Here is a 21,838-nt window from a genome sequence, read left to right on the forward strand (position 1 = left end):
GTTCCAGTATATGAATCCACCATCATGGCTTTTTTGGGTTCTCCTGGGTACTTCTTCCACCAAGTAGGGCAAGCTGCATGTCATTACCTTCCTGGTCTGAACAACAAGTTAAGTATTTTGGCTTTTCTCAGGATTATACTCTGCTTAATGGCATGTGTTTCCCCAGCACCAAGTAACTCCCAGGTCATACAAGTCCAGATAGTCTGGTTTTTCTGCCCTGGGCTGACCCCACACCCACTCATGAGAAGTTCACCTTCTGTTAACTTCTCAGCTTGGTTGCTTCTGACCCAGTACTTCAGAAACTAGCACCTCTTTCAACTTCTTTCATATCCAGGTTGACAATGTAGAATGAGTTTGCTATTAATGTATATTAATATACAGAGTATTCATTAATTAGACTATTACTCTACAGATCCACCAACTGGTCTGTAAGGCACCAAGTCACTATTTGAATGCCCTCAGTGGTGACAAGGGAATATGACAAAGATCATGTCTTTTAACATATGGCTTCTCTTCTGCCTCATATCACCTAGTATATACTCAAAATTCCTATGAGTCTGGTGGTTAGGTTAGCTTCCTACTGCACTCTACTCTGTAAATTTTTTTTTTGTGTGTGTGGTAAGCGGGCCTCTCACTGTTGTGGCCTCTCCCGTTGCGGAGCACAGGCTCCGGACGCGCAGGCTCAGCGGCCATGTCTCATGGGCCCAGCCACTCCGCGGCATGTGGGATCCTCCCAGACTGGGGCACGAACCCGTATCCCCTGCATCGGCAGGCAGACTCTCAACCACTGTGCCACCAGGGAAGCCCTACTCTGTAATTTTTTATTACACGACTAGATCTAAATTAATACTTAGACATAAATTTCCTCTTGCAACTTTTTTTTTCTGCATAAAGAAATTCACAATGACCTATTTCCTATAGGGTTTGAAATATTTACTTCCTACTAGAAGTTATACTGTCATTGTCAATATAAAAATGCCAAATCTAGGCCTATACTCCTTAGATATCAGGAATGAATGCTGAATTTTCAGTTATTACCACTGATGACATCTTTTCATCCATCCAGTCACTACATCTGGTTGTTAAGCAACTACTCTGGGAACAACACCATGCTAAATGCTGGAGGAACAGACATGAACAACAACAAAAAACAGGCTCCTGATCTCAGAAAACTTGTGAACTACTGTGGAAGACAAACACTATTAATAATAATGTGTATGCTATGGAATTACTTACAGTATTCAGAGGGATCAAATTTAGTAGGAGTCAGGCAAGTTGACCCTGAGGAAGTGCAAACTAAGCTGATATTAACAGCATCTATCCCAATCTAACTGTTTTAGAGATATGTTTGACTACTTTCTGAGTCCTTAAACAGAGTAAGGGCATGAACCCTTGTGGACAGGGATAATTTGTCGTGTCCGCAGCTCCATTCTCAGAGTTAGTTCAGTGGCTGGCATAGGTAAAATACACTATAAATATGTACTTTTGAATGGAAATCAAATAAAACGTATCTAGAATATATAAATAGTACTTAATAGTACTTAAATAGTACTCAATATGAAAAAAATAAACAAGCAAATAAGAAAATGGGCAAAAGACACTAACAGGCATAAAATACAAATGGCAAACGAACATGAAAACAGCTCCAACGCATTAGTAAACACAGCAATACATAAAAAACCAAGAGATACCATTTTACAACCTTGGATTGGTAAAAGGTCTGACAACACCAAGAATTGCTAAGGATGGAGGATCAATGGCTACTCATGAAGGATATACAGCGAGAGGGAGTAAATTAGCATCACCACTTTGGAAAAGAATTGGACATCATTTGGTAAAGTTGAGAATGTACATATGTCCTACAAACCCAGCAATTTTTCTTAGGTCTTCCCCTTGCACATATGCATCAGGAGAAAATACAAGAATATTCATAGCAGTATTGCTTATAATAGCAAATAACTGGTAACAACCCACTGACAAGAAAATGGATAATAAATTTTGGAATGGTCACACAAGGAAAGATCTAACAACCGAAAAAATGAACCACAGCCATGTCAAACTAGTTCCATCATGTGAAACTAAACCATATATTGCTTAGGGAAACATACATTTGTGATACCTTTTTTTTGGGGGGTGGTACACGGGCCTCTCACTGTTGTGGCCTCTCCCGTTGCAGAGCACAGGCTCCGGACGCGCAGGCTCAGCGGCCATGGCTCATGGGCCTAGCCGCTCCACAGCATGTGGGATCTTCCCAGACCGGGGCACGAACCCGTGTCCCCTGCATTGGCAGGCGGACTCTCAACCACTGCGCCACCAGGCAAGCCCTGTGATAACATTTTAAAGAATAGCAATAGGACAATAAATGTAAATTCAGGACAGTGGTTATCTCTCTGGGATAAGGAGAAGAGATGTGGTTGGAGAGGGGCACAGAAGAGCCTTCAAAGATGCTAGAAATATCTTTTTAGATATATATACCTTTTCTCATTCTTTTAACTACATATATATTATACCTATTACTTTTTATGTATAATATTTTATAATAAGTTTTAAGTTGAATGACAAGTATTAGCTAGGCTGTGGAAAGGTAGGGGAAGAGAAGCATACTCCAAATAAGATATTAACGTGTTAATTTAACGCCAGGAGATGAGGATATGAATTCTCTGGCTGAAACATTGAGTTAAGAGAAGCCGGGAGAGCTAAGTCATGGTCAGACTGTAGAGGGCTTTATAAACCATATGAAAGAGTTTTGATTTTATCCTAAGATTCATGGCAATCAAAAGAAGAATTTTAAACTGGAGTGTGACACATCACATTTGTGTTTCATAAAGATCTCTGTTTTCATAAGGAAAGTATATTAGTAGGAAGCAAAAATTGAGGCTGAGACTGATGATGAAGATTTGGATTAAAGCGGTGGTACCTCGAATAGAGAAAAGAGAAAGAATTTGAAGACTTGGGAGTTGATGGAAACATTACAGAGAGAAGGCCAGGAACAGCTCCAAGGCTTTTGACTTGGGTAACTGGTGACATTCACTGAGACAGAGGACAATGGCAAAAGAGACGACTTACAAGGGAATGCTGTATAGTTTAGGATAAGGTGGTGCTGAGATAAAACAATAACATAACAGATGCTCAGTAAATATCTGTAAAATGAAAAAGTGACTGAATATGAGACCTCCATAAAAGCTGTAGTTGGTAGTTGGAATCTACTATCATTCATTTTCTTCTCGTTTACATAAATAATTTGTGTTTCTTTATGCTGTGTCTTGCCAGAAAATTCCTATGAGGACGTGAAAGCTGTATAAATATATAATTTTCAGTGTTAGAATGATAAGATCTAACAATGTAGCCTTATAGTATACATGTCATGCTTTGTGGCAAGCAGCCGTCAACTGAGAGCTATGACTGTTTCAGTCCCTACAACCCTGTCTACGATGTGAGGCAGAAAAAGAATTTTCTCTTGGTCTTGACAGCAAGTAAGATTAGGTATCAAAGATACCAGCTAAGCGTGTCTGAGAAATAAAGAGGGTGCCCTTTTGAACGCTAAGCAGGAGGTATAGATAATCTCAGAGTAGGTGGGAAAGGACAGGGTCTTCCAAAATAAGCTATGGTAAGTCAGAAATTCATATTGTGCAAGCTGGACTTTCTCTTAAACTTACTGCAGTTTCTGTGTTGATTTCCTTTTTGTTTCACTTAATAAGAAGAAAAAGTCTTTCAAAAAAATGTCAGCCTTGGGGCTGCCCTGGTGGCGCAGTGGTTGAGAGTCCGCCTGCTGATGCAGGGGACACGGGTTCATGCCGTGGAGTGGCTGGGCCCGTGAGCCATGGCCGCTAAGTCTGTGCGTCTGGAGCCTGTGCTCCGCAGCGGGAGAGGCCACAACAGTGAGAGGCCCGCGTACCGCAAAAAAAAAAAAAAAAATGTCAGTCTTCATGATAGAGAAAGGGTTTAACTGAAAAATGAAACATAAGAGTACTAGAAGAAATGTAGGTGATTTAAAAAATTTATAACCCTGGGGTAGGAAAGAGCTTTCTAGGCATGACACCAAGGGCAGAAGTCATAAAGGAAAAAAGATTGATATGCCTTATTACAGTAAAAATTTAAACTTCTGTAGGGCAAAAAAGCAAAAAGCAATAACAATCTACCCCAAATTTCAAAGACAAAAAAAATCTGCAACATCTATGAAGGGCTCTTACAAATTAATAATCTCAATCTGAAAACCCCAAAATACAACTAGGCAATTCACAAATGTAAAAATAATAACTAATATTTATTAAGCTTTTATGTGCCAATGTGGCTGACTAATCACTAAAATGGCCTCCACCCCTCTATGTATCTATTTCTTCCTATAATTTGAGTTTGCTGTTCCCTCCCATCAAAAGACAGGGTCTATTTCCCCATTTCTTGAATCTGGGCTGGCCTTATGACTTGCTTTAGCCAGTCCAGTAAAATGTGGCAGAGCTGATGGCGTTCCAGTTCTAAGCCTAGGCCTCAGGAGGTCTTTATACAGTCCCACGCTCATTGAACCCTGGCCTGCCATGACAGCAAACCACTTAGCCTCCTGCACGATGAGAGATAATGTGAAAGAGAGCCAAGTGGCTGCAGCTTTGGCCATCCTAGATCCCCAAACATGTAAGAGAGCTCAGCCAAGATCAACAGAGCTTCCTACACAACGCATGGCGGATTGGAGGTGCAGAATGAGCCCAGTCAAGACCAAAAAAAATTACCCAACGAACATGTAGATTTGTCAGCAAAAATAAACATTTATCATTGTACTCCAACAGAGATTGAGTTTGTTATACGGCCTTACTGTGGCAATAGTAATGGATTTAGCCAGGCAATGCTCTAAGTGCTCTATATTCATTATCTCTCAATCTTAAAAAGCTGATGTGAGTTAATAGAAAATATATACATATTGTTCTCTGACCCTGGTTCCTGGCACAGCACTCCTAAAACCCTTGTAGTTTCCTAAGTGATAAGAGCATCTTTTGTTCTAATATTTGGTCTCTGACCCTGGTTCCTGACACAGGGCTCCTGAAACACTTATAGTTTCCTGGGTGACAGGACTGTCTTTTGTTCTAATGAGGTGAGTCTGGGTGGGCTCCTGGATGAGGGCTGGTCGTGAGAAAGACCAAGCCATGATTAAAAGCTTGGAATTTTCAGCCCTACCCCCCATTCTCTTGAGAAGGGAGAAGGACTGAAAATGGAGTTAATGATTGATCATGACTACCTGATGAAGCTGCCATAAAATCCCTTCAGAGTTTCCCGTTCAGTGAACACATCCACACTGGGAGGGTGACACGCCCCAACTCCAAGGGGACAGAAGCTCCTGCACTCAGGATCCTCCAAGACCTTGCCCTATGTACCTCTTCATCTGGCTGCTCACCTGTATCCTTATAATATCCTTTAATAAACTGGTAAACATAAGTTAGTGTTGGACTTCCCTGGTGGCACAGTGGTTAAGAATCCGCCTGCTAATGCAGTGAACACGGGTTCAAGCCCTGGTCCGCGAAGATCCCACGTGCCGCGGAGCAACTGAGCCCGTGTGCCACAACTACTGAGCCTGTGCTCTAGAGCCCGCAAGCCACAACTACTGACCCTGTGCACCACAACTACTGAAGCCCGCATTCCACAACTACTGAAGCCTGCGTAACTAGAGCCCGTGCTCCGCAACGAGAAGCCACCACAATGAGAAGCACACGCACTGCAACGAAGAGTAGCCCCACTCGCTGCAACCAGAGAAAGCCCGCGCAGCAACGAAGATCCAACGCAGCCAAATTTAAATTAATTAATTAAAAAAAATTTTTTTTTAATGTAAGTAAGTGTTTCCCTGAGCTCTGTGAACTGCTCTAGCAAATTAATCAAACCCAAGGAGAAGGCTGCAGGAACCTCAGATTTACAGTCAATGGACTGTAAACCTCAGGTGACAACAGGGACTTACAACTGGCATCTGAGTTGGGTGGGGGCAGTCTTGTGGAACTGAGTCCTCAAGCTGTGGGATCTGATGCTATCTCCAGGTAGAAAGTGGCAGATTTGAGTTAAATTACTGGACACCCAGTTGGTGTTGCAGAGAATTGCTTGTTGTGGTGAAACACATTTGGTGATCAGAAGTGTCAGAAGTGAAGTGTTCTGTGTGAGTAGTAAAGGAGACTCACAGGGGAAGGGAGAACCAGGTTTTCTAGTACAGGTGAGTATAATTCTCCCCTCTCTTGTCTCATCTCCCAGTCTATTTGAGGCACAGGATCACCTTCTCAGGGAGCCCTTTCCTGTCAAATCTATAATGTTGTTCCCACCAATACATACTGGGTAACCCCCTTTGCTGCTTTAGTTTTGCTCTTAGCACATTTCCCCATTTAACATACTCTATTTTTCCTTAGCTGTCTCTTCTCCGAAGGTACAGACACAGGGATTTTTGGCTGCCTCATTCACTGCTGTATCCCTAGACTAGAATACAGTTTGGCATATAATAGATGCTCAATAAATATGTGGTGAGTGAAGAAATTGGCCAATCAATTCCCAATTTATGGATGAGGAAACAGACACAGAGAAGTTAAATAACTTTGCCTGAGATCACAGTGCTAGTCAGTGGCAGAGCCAGAATACAAATTTAGGCAAACTGGCTCCAGATTACTATAGCCTGTCTAGACTAGTCTAGACTACTGGGCTACAAGCCTTCCTAATGCAGAGCTTGGCATATACATATGTACCCAGTAAACATCAATTTCCTTGGTTCTTCAGATTTTAATCTAGGTGCCTCATGGAAGTTCTGTGCTTTGTCTTAATGAAAGAGGTGACAGAACAACAACAACAATAATAAAAATAAATCCTCCTTTACAACTTTTAAAAATCCATTTTTATAAACAATCTCAGTCTAGCTTTTGATAATTGTACTTAAAACCTTTTATTAGTCGATTTTTATTTTTCTAGCACAATTGCTGTAAAAATTGGGGGCATATATCTACTGGATTTGGGGGGAGAATTTCAATTTTATTTAATTACAGTCAGATATATAAATATTGCTAAATTTATGAATGACTGTAATTTAATTTGTCTAAGACTTCCCATATGAATAAATTCTCACATCAGACAACACACAACTTTAATTATAAGAGAAGTTTCCACTTATCAAATTGGTAAGGATAAAAAATATTAAAATGCTCAGTGTTGGTAAAGGTGTAGGAAACTAACGTCGCATATTCTGCTGGCACAAGCATAATCTGGTAGAAACATTTTGGAGGAGAATATGTAGTAAGTACCAAAGGCCTGAAAGATACACATACCGTTTGATGTACAAATTCCATTGCTAAGGACTCATACTATGGAAATAATTAAGGACTTAGGAAAAAACTTGATAGCTAGAATGTTTATCTAAGCACTGTTACTCATAGCATGAAGTTGGAAATAGTTGATATATCCAAAAGTAGGGATTAATTGGATTCTCATACATCCCCAAATGGACTACATTATAGGTGTTCACATTATGGAACGATGTTTGTATTACATAAAAACTATAATAGAATAAGTATTATATAATCTCATATTTGTTAAAAATATGTCTCTACACGGGAAAGATTTTGGAAGCTATTAATAATTGGTTCTTCTGGATGGGTGGATTGGGTGTATTTTCTTTTGCTTATCAATATTTTCTAAGTTTTCTACAAGGAACATGCATTGCTCTCATAATTTCACAAACCAAGCTGCTTTTTTTTTAATTGAAAGAGTAAACTAGGGCTATTATAGCTATAATTTGGACTAAGTACTGTTAAATCACTTCTCTCATTTTTTTGACCATGCCATCCATCCCTTACTCCATAAGGTACATCAGATTTTGCTTGGCTCACATGCTCTGCAATCTAGTCTCTAGGAGGGGAAATTCTTCTGGTTTAATCGTTATGGCAATAAGAGTTGAAAGAAATCTTTGATGTCATTTAATCTAGTCCTTTTCATTTTACAAAATAAGGAATTCGGGGGCTTCCCTGGTGGCACAGTGGTTGAGAGTCCACCTGCTGATGCAGGGGACACGGGTTCATGCCGCGGAGTGAGCCATGGCCGCTGAGCCTGCGCGTCTGGAGCCTGTGCTCCGCAACAGGAGAGGCCACAACAGTAAGAGGCCCGCGTACCGCAAAAAAAAAAAATCTAGTCCTTTTCATTTTACAAAATAAGGAATTCGGGGGCTTCCCTGGTGGCACAGTGGTTGAGAGTCCACCTGCTGATGCAGGGGACACGGGTTCATGCCGCGGAGTGAGCCATGGCCGCTGAGCCTGCGCGTCTGGAGCCTGTGCTCCGCAACAGGAGAGGCCACAACAGTAAGAGGCCCGCGTACCGCAAAAAAAAAAAAAAAAGGAATTCAAGAGAAATCCGAGAAATTGGATGATTTAATTAAGGTCACAAGGTTAGTTGAACAGCAACTACAATTCAGTCTTCAGATCCCCAGTCTACTTATTCCCAAGAAATTGGCTAAATACCCCCATCAATGATCCTGGCTGCAAAGCTGGATTTGGGAAACGAGTATATAGCAACTATAACAACAGGAAAACCCAAGAGAAATCATAAGCCAGTTGAGTAAAAACCTAGCTACTCATATAACACTAAAATGAATTTCCAAGTGTCAAAGGAAACAGGAAATCAGGAGTACATAGACGGCCTTCCATGTGGTCGGTCAAGTACTGACTCCTTTAGGAAGATACAGATTTTGAAACAGAGATTCTGCGATTAAGTCACTCACAAGAACCATGGGTGGATGACTACTACTACTGTAGAGTATGTTGATTAACTGCAATATATGCCCTTAAGTAACAAAATAGTTGGTAGATTGCTAGCTTCTAAAAAAGTAATAATTGTATGGCTTTTTACATTTATTTTCTTCCATGCATAAACAAAGAATATGCGTAACACATACCAGTGGTTCTCAAAATGTGGTCTGCAATCCTATGAGGAGTGGTTCTTGAGACCATTTCAAGGAGTGTGTGAGGTTGAAAGTATTTCATAAAAATACTAAGACATTATTTACCTTTTACACTTGGTTGACATCTGCACTGATGGTGAAAAGCAATGGTAGATAAAATTGTTGGCACCTTAGAACAAATCAAGGCAATGACACCGAACTGTCCTAGTAGTCATTATATTTTTCACTGTCACTCCCCCATGCTAAAAATAATGTAAATTTCACTTTAGAATGTCCTTGATGAGATAGTCAAAATTATTAATTTTATTAAATCTCAACCATTAAATATATGTGTGGCAAAGTAGGCATAAAGTGCACCAGCTGAGTACCTGAGTACAATGGTTGTCCAGAGGATTTGGTTGTGCAAATTAAAAGCACTTGTGCAACTGACTGAATTGTGAACTGAAATAGCTGCTTTTCTCATGGAACACCATTTATACTTGAAAAAATGACTGACAGACAAACCATGGTTACTCAGACTTAAGTGTTTTGCAGAAATACTCTCAAAAATGTAACACAGTAAGGCTGTCACTTCAAGGAAAACAACTGATAGTAGTTGTTACCGATGATAAAATTTCAGCTTTCAAATGAAAATTAGAATTTTGAAAAATTGTATCTGCCACCATGAGCTTACCAGCTTTCTAGTATTTGAAGACTTCTATGATGGGATGATGATATTAAGGAATATGATTATTTGATAATGTAAAATATATGTAAAATAATGTCAACATTAGGAAGCTATATATAACACAGTGAGCCACTATTTTCCAAATGAATAGTGTTTGATATTACAAAATCATGCATAGGTAAGAGACTCATTACAAGTGTAAGACAGACCTATGGATTTTAACATAACAGTAAGAAAAAGTACATTGATAGTTTCATATTTCACATTGCAACCATTCTTAAAAAAACTACACCTTGTCAAACTTTGATGTGATATCAAAGAATATCCATGATTATCTAAAAAGTCTATTAAAATTAAAATACTTTTCTTTTTCCAACTACATATGACAGGTGGGATTTTCTTCATCTTCTTAAACCAAAATGAACCAGTGCAACAGAATAAACGCGTTAGCAGATGTAAGAATCCAGCTACCTTCTATTAAGTCACACATCTGTTTTGCAAAAACGCAAAACAATGCCACTCCTAGGATGGTTCTTATTTAAAAATAAATAAATAAGTAAAACAAGTGTTGATGAAGATGTGGAAAAATTGGAACTCTTGTGCTTTGCCAATAGAGTGTAAAATGGTACAGCTGCTGTGGAAAACAGTAAGGTGGTTCCTCGAAAATTAAAGAATTATCCTGTGATCCAGTAATCCCCCTTCTAGGTACCTATCCCAGAGAACTGAAATTAGAGACTTAAACAGAAATGTGCATGCCAATGATCATAGCAGCATTACTCAAAGTAGCCAAAAGGTGGAAACAACCCAAAGTCCATGGATGAATGAGTGGACAAATAAAATGTGGTATATCCATACAACAGAATACTACTCAGCCTTAAAAAAAGAAGGAAATTCTGACACATGCTACAACACGGATGAAGCTTAAAGACATTATGCTTAGTGAAATAAGCCAGTCGCAGAAGAACAGATATTGTAAGATTCCCCTAGTATGAAGTACCTAAAATAGTCGAATTCAAAGAGACATAAAGAATAGTGGTTACCAGGTACTGGAAGAGGGGATAATGAGGAGTTTCAGTTTGGGATAATGACAAAGTTCTGGAGATGGATAGTGATAATGATTACATAACAATGTGAATGTACTTAATGTCACTGAATTGTGCACTTAAAATGATTAAAATGGTAAATTTTATGTAATTTTACCACAATTAAAAATAAAAACCGAAAGGAAAAAAATCCACAATACCATCTTCTCACTCATTTTTTTGGAGATGTTTTGGAAAATAGTTATTTTTTGTTAAGAATGTTATTTATGCATGTAATGAATTTATTACTGTTTTTAAAATAAACTAATAAATACTTTAAAAATCTCCCTGGTTTCATTTCTAATATGGTAAATATGGAAAGATATAACCCACATAAACAGAAGCTCTTAGGTCCTCAGTAATTTTTGAGTGGTAAAGAGGTCCTGAGACCAAAAAGTTTGAGAACTACTGTCAAATATGAAATTTATTCTCTCTTCTCACACCTGCGTTATAGGAAGATATATATTTCATTTGTTGGTATAGCTTCATTTGAGAGCTATACCATTTGCATCCTGCAGACTAAAAGGACAGCCTGAAATATGGTCAAAATCATCACATTAACTCTTTATGATCACTACTGTCCCCAGATGCGCCAAAACTATAAGGACTGAGTAGCCTAAAGCTCCACACAGATGAGTGGCAACGTACAACAGAAAACCGTTAAAAAGCTTACAGGCTGATTGCTAGGTTCTAAAGGTTTTATATAAGGATCTAGCAAGAAACACATATTTCCCTTTTTCTGTTGGTTCTTCATTCAGATTCTCAGTTCAAAGCTAGATTTGGGAATGCGGGTGGTAGTGGCATTGTTTCTGAAGACCATTCCATCCAGCGCATCCGTGCAAAGAATTTAATTCTCTCACCATCTTGCTACTGGTCTATGGCACAGGGGTGTGGCGAGGGCGCTAAGGAAGCAGTCCAAAACACCAGCTGGGGCTGCACCAAACCGTGTCCAAGCAATCATTTCCTCCATCTGGGGCCAAGTCAATTAGCCCCGGCCAGAGGCCGAATGTTTTATGGGAAGTAAATAAAAAGGAAATTAGAAAGCATGGAAGGAAATAAGCAGCAAAATCATAGCGGCTGCATCTTGTGCGAGTGTTAAACAATGTGTATGCTAACGGTGTGCATGAGGGGTAAATGAGAATTGTTATTCGAGTCTACAGCTGCTGGCACTGTTAACGACAGGTCTGCAGTTCTGGATGGGGACGAAAGTCAAATGATTTTCTTATCCCGACCATCTTTCTGCATTCGTTTTGGGCTGGGCCTGGGACCAGTCTCACTGCTTGCAGCTGAGGCAGTCCCAAACAAAGGGGAATGGACGCCCTCTCAAGGGAGCGGATGAAGAAAAGGTGGCCCCAAGTTCCCGCGCCAGGTGTCCCTCGGGGTAGACCATGCGGACTGTGGGGAGGGAGGGTTCCAGGAACGTCGGAGGGGTGCTGTCTGGAAAGGCTGGGCGGAGGCGCCTGGCAGTGACGGGGCAGAAGAACCCGCTCTGCCCAAGGTCAAGGTTAACCCGCGCACGGGAGGTACCTGTGGAGGATTCGCACAGCTGAAAAGCACTGGGCTATCATGGGCGCGCCGAAAGGCAACGGCGGCTGAAGGCGCGCTGTCCTCCGGTTTGGGGGTGAGGGATTCGGAACGCCGGGAAGCCGCGCGGCGGCCTAGCGGAAGAGATAAGAGCGGCGGCGGCGGCAAGCTCCGCCTAAACCCTCCCACGTGCGTCAGTCCCAAGCCGGCGCCCACTTCAGCCCCGCCCCGGCCCCGCCCCGGCCTGCGCCCTGCCCTGCCCCGCCCCGCCCCGCGCCCGCTCCGCGTCCCGCCCTGTGCGTCTTGCACCGCCCCGGAGGCGGTTCTGGCGAGCATCCTCAGCCGGGTTGAAGCGCACAGCTGGGTGGGCTAAGGGGCGGCGGCGGTCTGGGAGCCGGGGAAGTTTGGGCCACCGCTCGCAGTGCTGCGTTTTGAAGCCAGGCTCAAACCGGAGAATCAGGGGGGCGGCGGACCGACTTACCGACGCCTTCGGGCCCGCTGCCACCGTCTCGAGTCCTCTTCCCTGGTAAGGGGCTTCTGTATGGGAGGGGTCCGTCTCCCGCCGCCCAGACCCGGCCTGCACCGCGCACCTGCAGCAAACCCTGTCAGGGCCAAGGCGAGGCCTGGGTACCGAAGGGAGGGAGATGGAGGTCGATGTGCTCTGGGGAGAGGAAGGGGGAGAAGCCCGGAGGAGGTTGCCCTTCTCCATTTCCCCTCGCACCCCCGCTCCCCCCCCCCCCCCCCCTTTTTTTTCCCTGGGGCCTTGTTTAGTACTTGCAACCCCGTGGCCTATTGGCTGGGCTTGCTTTTAAAATAAGCACACAAATAATAAACGTCCTAGTGGTGGTTACCACACCCTGGATTTGAATTAGGGAACCTGGGGAGCAGATGGATGATTCGATTTATTGGAAATAAGCCATTAATGCATGATGGCCCTGCGCCACTGTTTGGATGCGATAGTATTCCATGTGAATGAACATGACCCAGAGCTTCCAGTTTGTCCACGAGAGCACAGCTACTGCAGAGAGCATTGGTCGGTTTGTAGTATCCATCGACTTAGGCAATGATTTTCTGACATGTCTTGATTAAATAGAAATGCCATTTTTATTAAAAATGACACCCAATGGCTGAACAACCTTTCCCTAATATATTTTCTCATCACATAACTGTCTCCACCTACAAAAGTAGGTGGAGTGTAAATTGTGCATACATTTGAAAAAAATCTCATGAAACAGGAAAATACTCAGCGTGGATCAGCTTCTGAGTCAGCAGTATGAAATCTCCCTCAACTTAGTACTAAAGCCTTTGCGGGATTTCTATATCTGCATCTATACCCCTGTCCTTTTCTGGATCTGTACCATATAAACTGTTAAGATACAGTGAACTATTCAGTGAGAATCTAAGCTATGTTGTACATGTTTTGAGAGAGATTTTACTTTTGCAAGTTTTAACATAACCTAATATTACTGGGTGTAAATGAAAATGTCATACATTAACATATCTATACTTTGTGCTCTCTTGACTCTTTAAAAAGAAAGGAGTGAAGATAATACAGGCTTTTTACTTTTAATGTAATTTATGACCCTTGTGATTTATAATCTTCTTCACTGATTCTTTAAAATTACTTATTTCAGTGTTTTCCTTTTTCTTATCAAGGAAAAGTGTTTAAACTTTAAAAATGTCATCCATCAAGCACCTAGTTTATGCAGTTATTCATTTCTTACGGGAACAAAGTCAGATGGATGCTTATACTTCAGATGAGCAAGAGAGTTTGGAAGGTAGGTACCTGTTCTCTATGTTCATTTGTGTTATAATTATAAATAAAGACTAAAATAGCTATAAGCGTGACTTTATGATCTGTTGTATCAAAATCAGAACATTTTGTAGATTTTTCAAGGAGAGAGACCTTACAATAAGGTTATGGTATTTTCATTCTCTGAGGCTTGTTTTGTTTTTTACAATTAACAACAAGAGGACTATTGTTTTTTATTTATTTTAAAAATTATTTTATTTTATTTTATTTATTTTTGGCTGCATTGGGTCTTGGTTGCTGCACTTGGGCTTTTGGCGGGTGGGGGCTACTCTTCGTTGCGGTGCGCAGGCTTCTCATTGCGGTGGCTTCTCTTGTTGTGGAGCACGGGCACTAGAGCACGCAGGCTTCAGTAGTTGTGGCTCGTGGGCTCAGTAGTCGTGGCTTGCGGGCTCCAGAGCACAGGCTCAGCAGTTGTGGCGCATGGGCTTAGTTGCTCCGTCGCATGTGGGATCTTCCCGGACCAGGGTTCGAACCCGTTTCCCCTGCATTGGCAGGTGGATTCTTAACCACTGCGCCACCAGGGAAGCCCAACTATTGTTTATTTATTGAACAACTATTATGTGTCAGAACTATGCTATTCATATGGTAGGGAAATTTTTCTCCACAGTAACTGTTAAGTTAGTTATTATCCACATTCAACAGATAAGTAAATGAAAGCAGATAAAGTAATATAACACAGCTAATATGTGACAAAGCTGAGATTTAAATCCTGGTTCTTACTTTGAAGATCTTGTTGTCTCTTCCTAATAGGAAAGCATCCAATTTAGAGTCAATATATGAAAACACCTTAGTCATCATAAAAGCGCTATGCAAGTCTAATAATTATATCACTATTAAGCTCTGATAACTTCCTCTTGGGGGACTTGAAATAAGAGGATTTCACCCTTATCTATGTTAGCTTTAAATATTAGATTCAGTAATCTGTAAAGTTCAACAGGACTTGGATGATAGCATCGCATGTTTCCTTGACACCATCTTTTCTGCTTCATGTTTATGCATTAGAAAATTTAAATTCAGTATAGCCATAACAAGATAGAATTCTAGAGCTGGGCTTGTGGAGGTTCAATGAGCCCAGCTTCCTTGTGGCCTAAAGATTTAATTATTGCAATGAGACAGTACATTTGAGAGAATTTAATATAAGTACAGTTTGAATTGCCCATCTCAAGCTGTTTCTTGTCTAGAGGGGACACATCTATTAATTTCAACAAGTACTTCCCTTGTGAATATGCTTTTAGGAAGTTGGGATGAAAATTGGGCATTTGCTCTAAATCTGCTTGCAATCTGGTGAGATTATCTTTCCAGGTGGCAGTGAGAGGAGCTGGTGACACACAGTTGGAGATTGCAATCAGTCCATTAGGGTCTTTTTGTCCTCCTCGATGGTTAGACTATGTGAAGATAAAGGCGACTGGTTATCTAAGGAAAATGTTGTTTATGGTGCTCTGTAGCAAACAGATAAATGGAATCATTTAATAAAAGATGTATTTTTCTCATCAAAGGCAGTATAATACTTTTAAGGGCCAGAAAGAAAATTGAGAGTGTTTTAAAAACCAAGATGTTGTGTCCTATTTTTAGGATGGTATTTGGCCAAAACTATGTGCCTTCAGCTGTGTGTTATATATGGCAGTCAGAGTGGTGCCAATTGTTTTTGACCAACCCCTATTTTTGACTCTGTGAGTCTAATTTAATTGAACATGAAATCATGTGGAAATGTCTGCCCACCTTCTAGACATTTAAAAAAGCCCTAGGAGGACTTCCCTGGTGGCGCAGTGGTTAAGAATCCGCCTGCCAGTGCAGGGGACACAGGTTCGAGCCCTGGTCCAGAAAGATCCCACATGCCGAGGAGCAGCTAAGCCTGTGCGCCACAACTACTGAGCCTGTGCTCTAGAGCCTGCGTGCCACAACTACTGAGCCCACGTGCCACAACTACTGAAGCCCACGTGCCCTAGTGCCCATACTCCGCAACAAGAGAAGCTACCGCCATGAGAAGCCTGTGCACCGCAAGGAAGACTAGCCCCCGCTCGTTGCAACTAGAGAAAGCCTGCGTGCAGCAATGAAGATCCAACGCAGCCAAAAGTAAATAAATAAATAAATTAATTAATAATAAATAAAATTAAAAAGCCCTAGGAGAGGAGCCTAAGTTCTTATACCAGCTTTACCACTACAGTGAAGCTGATGTATTATCAGCTTTGAGCCTTGTCATCAGGTTATGTCACTCACTCTTAATTATTGTCATCTGCTGACATCTGCTTTATGTTTTGACTATCGTGGCTCCTGCACACTGTCTCTCTGGCAGTACTCCTATCTTAATTCTTGGCAATTGTAATACATTCATACCTGATTCTTCCAGTTCTCTCCCACTTGGTTCCTTGACCTTCTGTACTCCAGTGAGCTCAACCACTTTCACTTGCTTGGTCATTCCCTAGACCAGTCGTTCTCAATTTGGGGCGATTTTGTATTATCTGGAGGTATTTTGGTTGTTACGACTGGGGGGCTGGTATTATTGACATCTAGTTGTTAGAGGCCGTGGATGCTGCTAAAGATACTACAAATGCTCAGGACAGTCCTGAACAGTAAAGAATTGTCTAGTCCAAAATGTCAGTAGTTGGTGAGGTTGAGAAACTCTTCCCTAGACCTTATTGTTATTGTTATCCTCCCTAATCTCTATCTTAAACATTTCACTTCTGCTGCCTGTCTTTCCAGCTCACTCCCTATAGAATCCCTACCCCAACAATTCTTTGACCTACCAATACCTCCAAGCTATTGATCCCTTACCTTTTCACACCCCTCTTCTTACCCAGCTTAAATTCCGTTGTTGATCATTTTAATCATGCTGGTGTATATGGCTCCCTTTCTTGTAAAACCCAACCTTGTTTGAATCCAGCTCTCCACCTACTCCATGCCCATATCCATGTGACTTTGTATAGATGGAATGAAACACCCAGCTTTACTGACTAGTCCCACTTTGAGTTCATGACTGTGAGCCTCAAGTGGACCTTTAATGCTGCCCTCTGTTCCAAGTTCATTCATATTTTTGCTCTCTAGATGAGCACTTTAACACTTTCTCATGCCTTCTCAAAACCCCAAACCTCCTCCCCCGTACTCACTTTTTGTTGATGACCTTGGTTCTTATTCCATCAAGAAAATTGAAGTAATAAGAAAACAACTTCCACAGACTCTCTCTGCTCCATATACCCACCTACCAGCATCTATACTCACATACTCTGCCTGTCTGCCTGTCTAACTATTACCATGTACTATGGATTAAATATCTGTGTCCTCCCAAAATTCATATGTTGAAACCTAATGCCCAGTGTGATGGTATTAAGAGGTGGGGTCCTCATGACTGGGATTAGTGCCCTTATGAAAGAGACCCCAGAGAGCTCCCTCACTCCTTCTACCATGTGAGGACACAGCAAGAAGGTGCTGTCTGTGAACCAGAAAGCAGGTCCTTACCAGATGTTGAGTCTGCTGGCACCTATCTTGCACTGCCCAGTCTCCAGAACTATCAGCCACCCAGTCTATGGTATTCTGTCATAGAAGCCCAGGCTAAGATACCATAGATGAACTATCCATTGTCCTTTCTAACTAAAACCCCTCTACTCACAGACTGGATTCTATCCTGTCTCACCTACTCCAGGCTCTCACTCTAGTTATTTTACCCTCCTTGTCTTACATGAGCAAATTTTCAGTCTCTTCTAGATCATTTCCATCAGAATATAAACTTTCTCCCTTCTTAAAAATTCAAAAACAACAATTAATTACTCTTGCCATACTACTACCTACCCCTCCCCTCACTGAAATATTGCCTGCTTTTTTTGTCTCTTGCTGGAAAGCTCTTTGAAAGAATTGTCTGTACTTGCTTTCTGCAATTCCTCTCCTGTCCTTCCTTCCTTCCTTCCTTCCTAATATTTATTTATTTATTTATTTATTTATTTTTGGCTGCGTCGTGTCTTAGTTGCAGCATGTGGGATCTTTTGTTGTGGCGTGTGGGCTCTTTGTTGTGGCACGCAGGCTTTTCTCTAGTTGTGGCATGTGGGCTCCAGAGCTCGTGGGCTCTGGTTGCGGCACATGGGCTCAGTAGTTGCGGTGCGTAGGCTTAGTTGCCCTGCGGCATGTGGGATCTTAGTTCCCCAACCAGGGATCGAGCCTGCACCCGCTGCATTGGAAGGCAGATTCTTAACCACTGGACCACCAAGGGAAGTCCCATCTCCTACTATTTCTTAAGCACTCCAGGTGGGCCTTTGCCTCCATCTCTCCACTCATACTGTTCTCATCAAGGTCATCAGCAATTTCTGTGTTAGGTAGTTCAATGGTCAGTTTTTAGTCTTCATCTGACTTATTAGCTGCCTCTGGTAAAGTTGATGATGATTCCCGCATCCCTCTCCCCCCATATACTTTATTCACTTGGCTTCCAGGATACCTCATGCTCTCTTGGTTTTCTTCTAATCTCATTGTTTGCTCTTTCTCTGTTTCCTTTGCTTGTTCCTCTTGTTTTCCCTCACCTGGAATATCCAGGGTCCGGTGCTTGATCTTCTTCTCTTCATTATCTGCACTCACTTTTTTGATGATACAGTTAAGCTTCTTGGCCTTAAATATTCTTTTTTATATGTTGATATCTCTCAAATGTATACCCTCAGGTCAGACCTTTCTTCTGAACTCCAGGCTTCTATATCTAACTGCCTACTAGCTATCTCCACTTATATGTCTAACAGGCACCTCAAGTTGAACATTTCCAAGACTGAACTCCTGATCCTCCCACCCAAAATCTGTTCTATTCCACAACTTCCCCAACTCAGTTGATGACAACTCCATCTTTTCAGTTGCTCTGGCCAAAAGTTTTGTTATCATTCTGGACTCTTGTCTTTCTCTTAGACTCTGCATCTAACTGTTCAATAAAGCTTGTTGGCTGTGACTTCAAAGGATATCTTGACTTTTTCCCACTTCCACTGATATTACCCCTGGATAGAACTAAGTATTTCTTTTACTGTGATGGCCTTTAACTGGTCTCTGCTTCTATAATTGCTGCTTCATTGACTTTTCTAAACACAGCCACCTGTGATCCTTTAAAACTGTCTGTGTCAGATTCCATCATTTTTCCACTCAAAATCTTGCAGTGACTCTTCATGTTACTCAGTCATTGTTTAAAGGATCTATATAGTTTGGACACTTCTGTGATGTGTTGTTCACAGACTCCTCCTCTTTCTCATTTGACTTTAGTCAAATTAGCTTCCTCACTCTGAATGCACCCAATGAAATGTACCAAATGCTCTTTCCTAAAGGCTTTTGCTCCAGTTGTTTTCTCTGCCTGGAATGTTCTTCCCCCAGATAACGGTAATATCCCCATCTCCTTCAAGTCCTCTTTTCTGAATGAGGCCTTCCCTGAGCATGCCATTAAATCTGCAGCCTGCGTCCCTGCTCTGCTCCCCACGCTCCCATCCTCTTCACCCTGTTCTACTTTGTCTAGTTTATTGTTTACAGTCTGCCTGTCCATCCCCCACTGCAGTGGCAGTCCCAAGCAGTCAGGAATCTTTTCTGTTTTATTCACTGTTATATACAAAGCTCCTAGAAAAGTGCCTGACACATGATAGGTGCTCAAAAAATATTTGTTCAATTGAATTCATGAATTGAATCAAGTGATCCTGGGCATCTTACTCATTTGGTCTGTATCTTAATTTCTAAGTCTGTTAGGTGGAGATCTCTGCCCGCTCTATCTAATAGATTTGTCAAGACAATCAGAATTAGTGATGGCAGGTAATATAGCATATGGAAGCTTTAGTATAAAGTGCTATATAGATGAGATATGGTATTATTGAGAATTCTTCGCTTGTCCCTCTCCTTATCAGTACCAAACAGACTATTATTGTTTGGTGTTAAAGTGGAGCAAAATTGTATATAGAATTTCTTTAGATTTTTATGATTTATTCCTGAGTATAACCTTCCGAAAGGAGGATCACATATAATAATCCTTGTTTCATAAATGAAAATCTTGAGGTAAAAGTAAGATAAATTATTGCACCCAGGTTATTAGATTTTTTTTCTGGATTAATAATGATAATGAGAGTCCTGAGTTCCAAGGCTGTGGTGGGGTTTTTCACTAAACCATTTATCTCTCTAAATATGTGTTAGTGTTGAACACTAAACATTTTGGCAGCAAGTTTATGTATCAAAACAATTGTGTTTACTTAATGTGGAATCTAAAATAGTCGAACTCATAGAAGCACAGAGCAGAATGGTGGTTGCCAGGGGCTGGGGTAAGAGGAAATGGGGAGGTAATGGTCAAAGGGTACAGAGTTTCAGTTACGCAAAATAAATAAGTTCTAGAGACCTACTGTTCAGCACAGTGCCTATAGCTAACTGAATTGTATACTGAAAATCTAGTAAGAGGATAGATCTTATGTTAAGTGTTAACACACACACACACACACACACACACACACACACACACACCAATAAAGGGGACAAGAGGAAATGTTGGGAAGTGATGGGTATGTATATGTCTGTGGCCTTGATGGTGGTGACGGTTTCACGGGTGTATACCTATCCCCAAGCTTGTTGAGTTGTGTCCATTAAATATGTGCCACTTCTTACATGTCAATCATACTTCAGTAAAGTGATTTTAAAACAAACGAACAATTGTGTTTTAAAAAAACCCAAAGAGCCACCTCCTTTGATTTAATACTTGATCGTGTCTAGAATGTGCCAGATCTGTGTTCTAAGGTTAGTGGCAGCAGAGGTAAAGGAGCTGGACTGGATTGCCTCAACAAATTAGAGTGTAAAAATCCCTCATATTTTTATGAGGACTTTTCCCCTTTCAGTGTTTAGCTGTGACGTTCCATACTCTGATTCTGGTTAAGGCCTTGGTTGGGCTCTATCCACCTTTCATAAGGCTGTGAATTAATGTTTTGGGGGGAATAAGTGCTCTCTTCTGCAGATTTTATTGTTTCTATTTCCTCTGAAATTAAACTGTTACTTCCACTGTAAACAAAGACGTAGGTTAAATTTATTGAGCATCTATTATTTGCCAGGCTGTGTTAAAGTCAAAAGATAAGTAAAATGTAGGCGTTATCGTCAAGGAGACAGTCTAATATGGGAGACCGATGTTTTAAGTGCATATAATGTAGTATGTGTGATAAGTACGATACTAGAAACATGTACCAGCTAGCTACATGGCACAGTAAAGTAAATGACCAATATGATAAGGAAAGAAAGAGGCCGATCAAAAAGAAATTTATACATATACATACATGTATTATTATTAATAATAATTGATTTTTAATTAATTGTCTTCATGGCAATGAGAGTCTGTTTTCTTATGGCCCAGTGTGTTTAGTGCAAGTACAACTGAAGTAAAAGAACAACTACTTAGCAAGGATAGAAAGGGAGAGAATGAGGGTTGGGTAAACTGTGCATTATTTTCTTTCTAAAAGACACTTTGACTTTTGGTAGTTGGTAACTCAGTTTGTTATTTAGTCCCTTTTCTAAGGAGAATTGATCTGTGGATAGGGACAGTAATAGTGTTTCTTTATGATAGAGGTAATTTTCTCAGGACCATAATGTGTCTTTTAAAAGTCATACACAAATGTAATTGGATCTATAATAAGTCAGAGTAAGACAGATACCCTATGATCTCTCTTATATGTAGAATCTAAAAAATAAATAATAATAATAATAAAAACCCAACCTCATAGATACAGAGAACAGATTGGTGGTTGCCAGAGACGGGGAGTGGGGAATGGGAGAATGTGTGACCTGTTTTTAATTTTTGTTTTTGGTTTAAACAAACTGAATTAAAAAAAAAAAAGTCATACACAAATGTAAGTGAATCTATTCCACACTGTCTAGAAGTACACTGG

The 21,838-nt window shown here is 41.0% G+C and overlaps 2 protein-coding genes across 2 annotated transcripts in view; one reads left to right on the forward strand and one right to left on the reverse strand.

The window, feature by feature from the left end:
* Positions 1–12,376, reverse strand: part of NLN (neurolysin) — a 107,765-nt gene extending 95,389 nt beyond the window's left edge. The window contains exon 1 of the mRNA XM_007457100.1: positions 12,176–12,376. Coding sequence (XP_007457162.1) covers positions 12,176–12,216 — 41 coding nt within the window. The 5' untranslated portion in view covers positions 12,217–12,376. The remainder of the gene's footprint in view (positions 1–12,175) is intronic.
* Positions 12,377–12,522: 146 nt separating this feature from the next.
* SGTB (small glutamine rich tetratricopeptide repeat co-chaperone beta) overlaps positions 12,523–21,838 on the forward strand; it is a 47,267-nt gene continuing 37,951 nt past the window's right edge. The window contains exons 1-2 of the mRNA XM_007457102.1: positions 12,523–12,698; positions 13,829–13,950. Of these exons, the coding sequence (XP_007457164.1) occupies positions 13,851–13,950 (100 nt within the window). The 5' untranslated portion in view covers positions 12,523–12,698; positions 13,829–13,850. The remainder of the gene's footprint in view (positions 12,699–13,828; positions 13,951–21,838) is intronic.

Source organism: Lipotes vexillifer, unplaced genomic scaffold, assembly GCF_000442215.2.
Source record: "Lipotes vexillifer unplaced genomic scaffold, Lipotes_vexillifer_v1.1 scaffold241, whole genome shotgun sequence".
Classification (NCBI taxonomy): Eukaryota; Metazoa; Chordata; class Mammalia; order Artiodactyla; family Lipotidae; genus Lipotes; species Lipotes vexillifer.